This window comes from Danio rerio, chromosome 20, assembly GCF_049306965.1.
Source record: "Danio rerio strain Tuebingen ecotype United States chromosome 20, GRCz12tu, whole genome shotgun sequence".
NCBI lineage: Eukaryota > Metazoa > Chordata > Actinopteri > Cypriniformes > Danionidae > Danio > Danio rerio.
Genome location: NC_133195.1, coordinates 58,176,666 through 58,180,927, shown reverse-complemented (window position 1 = coordinate 58,180,927; position 4,262 = coordinate 58,176,666). Strand labels below are relative to the sequence as shown.

At 41.7% G+C, this 4,262-nt stretch overlaps 1 protein-coding gene across 1 annotated transcript; it reads right to left on the bottom strand.

The window, feature by feature from the left end:
* Nucleotides 1–442: 442 nt before the first annotated feature.
* Nucleotides 443–2,293, bottom strand: zp2.5 (zona pellucida glycoprotein 2, tandem duplicate 5). The gene is made up of 8 exons (NM_131330.2): nt 1,921–2,293; nt 1,661–1,848; nt 1,495–1,592; nt 1,265–1,422; nt 1,002–1,194; nt 788–935; nt 637–709; nt 443–555 (listed from the first exon to the last, which is right to left on the bottom strand). Exons 1-8 carry the CDS (start codon nt 2,270–2,272, stop codon nt 482–484), a joined length of 1,284 nt encoding a protein of 427 aa, NP_571405.2. The 5' UTR covers nt 2,273–2,293; the 3' UTR covers nt 443–481.
* Between the last annotated feature and the right edge of the window lie 1,969 nt (nt 2,294–4,262).

Below are 4,262 nucleotides of genomic sequence, written 5' to 3'. Positions count from 1 at the left end.
AGTTTAGAGATCAAAGTGCTGGCATCTGTAGTGATGTATGGCTGTCAGGTCTGTATTTACATGTAAACTTGGTAGTCTAATTCATTTCACTAATATTGTTGTGGTACAAGCCTAATCCACTTGTTAGGTGGTGACATGTAAAAGTTTCTGGGTCCAAACCACTCATTTGAGCAAGTTGCATATAAATTAAAAAAAAAAAAAAAAGTTAATTTTATACAAAGTCAGTGTAAATGCTAATCTCTGGACTTGCTGCATAATAAATTGGATTTAATTTTATTAAAACTTTTTTTTTTTTTTTTTTTTTATCTTGTGTATTAAAGTTTAGTAATGAGACTGCTAAAATTATTCCACAGATTCAGTCTGGCCCTACTAAGAACTACCTTCCAAATCCAATGCTAGTAGAAATGAGCTTTTACAACATGCAAAAACAGTCAGACAGCACTTAAAGGTTCATACAGTTTATTTAAAAAAAGTCATTCCTTCAAGGAGTCAGTATCACTTCCAGGCTAGAAACCAGAGTCTGCTCAGACACAGTCTTCACATCAACATCCCTTCCTAAAAAAAAGGTTGAGAACGCAGACGAGTTAAGTCAAAAGAACCTACTAATGCAAAGAGCTACAGAGACAGAGCACTCACTTTTCCTGGCACAGGACTGCTGACAGGAGCCAGAAGATGCATGACAAACCGCTGTACTGCAGTGGATAAAGACCTGAGGACAGAAACAGAAGGGCATTAAGAAAAGAGACGGAGTAAAGAACAGAGACAAAATATTGGGTTTTTAAAATACCGTTTGCTGCACAGGAGACAGAGACTGTGGGTCTACAAAGGTGAACATCTTGACAATGAAGCGCTTGTGGTGGTTGGGGAAATGAACACCAGATGATGCGGTCACTGGAACCAGTGTGGTCAGGTAGCGGTCGTCCTGGTTGGGGCATCTAGAAAGCACCATAGGAGTCAGGACTAGCATCACTACCTGGGCTTCTGCTTAGGACTGCACTCACCCATTAACCAGCAGATCCCACCGGGGCACACTGAGTGGATTGGGGGTTGATGTTGCCCAGCAGTTACCCAGCATCAGGACAATGTTGGGGTCAGTCCTCTCCAGAATGTGCACATCAACATACACAGGCTCCCGGAGGACTTTGGTGACTGGGTAGTCAGCTTCATTATAGTAGGATGTGTACGCCTCGTCCCCTGTGGAACACAACATGTTCATCCAGAAACTAATAGGAAGACTTCAGGCAGACTCTGGTCCAGTGTTTACCTTCAGCACAGCCTTTGGTGACACATTGGCCATTAGCCAGTCTAAGCTCCACTCTGAGGGGTCCAAGAGCAGCGACTGGTGGAGGTGCACGAATAGCATTGACCTCCACAACCAGAGCTTCCACAGCTGTATTAGAGTACCGGCACTGGAACAGAACCCTGGACAACAGATAGGGAGCCTGTAGCATTTATTAGACACACACATGCAGTAGAAGAGCAGAGATCACCTACTCAAACTGGCTGTCTCTTGTGATGGAGCCGAGCGGTCCCATGGCCACTTCATAGGAGGACACCATTCTGTTTTCATACACCACATGTCCACGTTCCTCCTGCAAACAGGAAGACCGTTCACATCCAGTCCATGTAGAAGTGCATTCAGAAGCAGCTCAATACTCACGATCACGTTGGTTCCACAAGCACTGACAGGAAACTGGTATACAGCAAAGTAAGGGTTGGACGCCACAGGACTGCAAGGGGGATCATTCCCACCCAGAAGACTGACCGTATCCAGACTCAGCCGAGGCACTGTAACATCTCTAGCCACCACTACCACAAACTGACCATCTCTTATACACTGGACAGTGACTGAAACAAGGTACAAGCAGATTAACACAAGCATCAGCTAAACAGAGCTCCTTTACCCACAGCAGCTCTTACCTGCATTTCCATAGTAGCACTGTTGTCCATTAAAGCAGCAGTTGATGGCTTCACAGTCAGGTCCACTGATACCAGGAGGTCCACACTGAATCTGGCCCAAATCAGCTACACTACACTTGTCAACAGGCCCTGCTTTCACCACTACCTCTTCAACCCGCACAGGAAGTGGTTGGCTGACCTGTGGCTGAACGATCTCCTTAATAAGATAATCACTTTGCTGCACCGTCAAACCATGAGGATGATGAGGGCGATGGGGATGACGTCCATGTTTCCAATGTGGAGAAGCAGAACAAAAAGCACCAAACCAGGCACAAAGTCCCAGAAACTGAAGCAAAGACCAGCTAGTTGCCATTGTTCACCAGCTAGATGCACTGCTGAGATGTTGCCCTTTGGCCTTTTTGTACTCTACAGAGGTCAAGTAGCTTAACGATGATCCCGCCCTCTTCATTAGGAGTCATGATTCTCCAGACTTACACTAGTGGGAGCTTATGCTCTGCCTGATCCTTATTGGTTCTCAATTTTCCCTCCTATATCATAAGTGAATAAATGCACATATTGGGCTGAATTAAGAACTGCATGTTAATAAATGTCATATGCATTTCTAAATCCAACCTTTATTTTATTATCTGAATACAATTTCTGTTTCATAATTATTCTGTTTTATTTAGACTACTTAATTGTATTGTACATCTTTATCCAGACAAATGCTGTACAATTTATAATTGTCCTTTAAACTGTTGCTTGTCAGACTGTTAAAACATGTTGCCGCTGTTAGGCCATGTCTCACAATGTGATATCAGTTGACATTAAAGGCAGTTTGCAAAGACACTCAAGATAAGTTAAAATGGTCAAAAATGAGAAGACTCAGAGTATTACTTAGTTTCTTTAGAATTAAAATGGTAGCTAGCAAACATCCATCTTGGTTTTTTTTTTTTTATCAAGGCCAGTCTTTGAAAAAGTTAATAAAACAGACAATGTGTGTGGACCAGGTTGTAATTTGTTGTTGGAGTAAAGCTACGATCACACTTGACTTTTCTCCCAATAGACTTCCATTCATTCACACAAATGCGTCAGACTGACAACGCAAGGTCATGCAACAAGTTTCACAGGCCGCTGTGGTGCAAAGTTTAAGCTTGGTGAACTCTGACCTGCGAAATCGCATCACGTGACTGCGAAAGACCAATTGAGGATTAAAACATGACCTCTCTGGACACATTTAAAATATGGACCGAACACTCGCTTCTTTAATGTCTAGTTTTTTTTTTTATCCCACCCATTTTCGTAGCACCATATGACAATTTCTCGCACACAAATTCTAGTGACTGCAGCTTCATAGCTCAGTCAGGATTGTGCCTTTATTAGTTCTGTATTTGTCATTATTATAGAATCCACACTGCAGGACTGTACCGCAAATCCATCACAGGCAAAACATCTGCTAAGGGGAAATCTGATCTGTACTGATCTTAAATGGCTTTGCGTGTGAATCTCAAACTAGCGATCAGAGCAGACTCAGATGTTTACAAAAAAAATAAAATAAAAGGAACATTTAGGATTTGCAATAAAAAGGTCTTAGACTGGCAAAATTGAAACGCACACTTCAAATGCAAAAGAAAGATGCTAGAGATTCCAATCAACCGTACGGCTAATTTCTTCTAAACAGTACGGTACAGTAAAGGTAACCCTTATTAGCCTTGCATTGCAACTGCTAACAGACCATTCCATAGGCATGGTCAATGCCAGAAAGCAGTAATCCACATGAAATTGATGGAGGGGTTGTAAACATGGGAAGCAGCATTACAGGCCAGTCAAGTATCATCTTTGGCATGCTCAACACAGGCCTGAAAAGTCACTTGCAAGAGAAGCACATTGAGAGTATAATTTAAAAAAAAAATAAAAATTAGCCGTTAAAAGCAGATGGAAGGAAATATAAAAATTTTACACAAGCTCTATTACAGAGCAACCATGATATACTTAATACCAAAAGCACTCAATGGCTGGTAAACTGACAGCTCCAGTTGAGAAGACAGTGTAGTGTTAAGCATTTCCAACATTGGTTTATAGGCAACAGTTCCACCAAAAGCTTAAATCATATTCATATACTGTGCCATAAGCTAAGCTGCCTTAGGTGTGCCAAAGCACCTTATTTGGAAAATGTAAAGCTTAAGAAACGACACCTCTGTAAATCAGCCAGGATAATGCAGTGAGGAAAACCACTTTAAACACTTTTCTCTGAACCTCACAGAACTAGTATTGTTTTACACTTGACACCAAAGCACTGGAGAAACCAGATTTGCCAGAAAGCAATACAAGCACAAAGTTACAATGCAAAGGTAAAGTTCAAA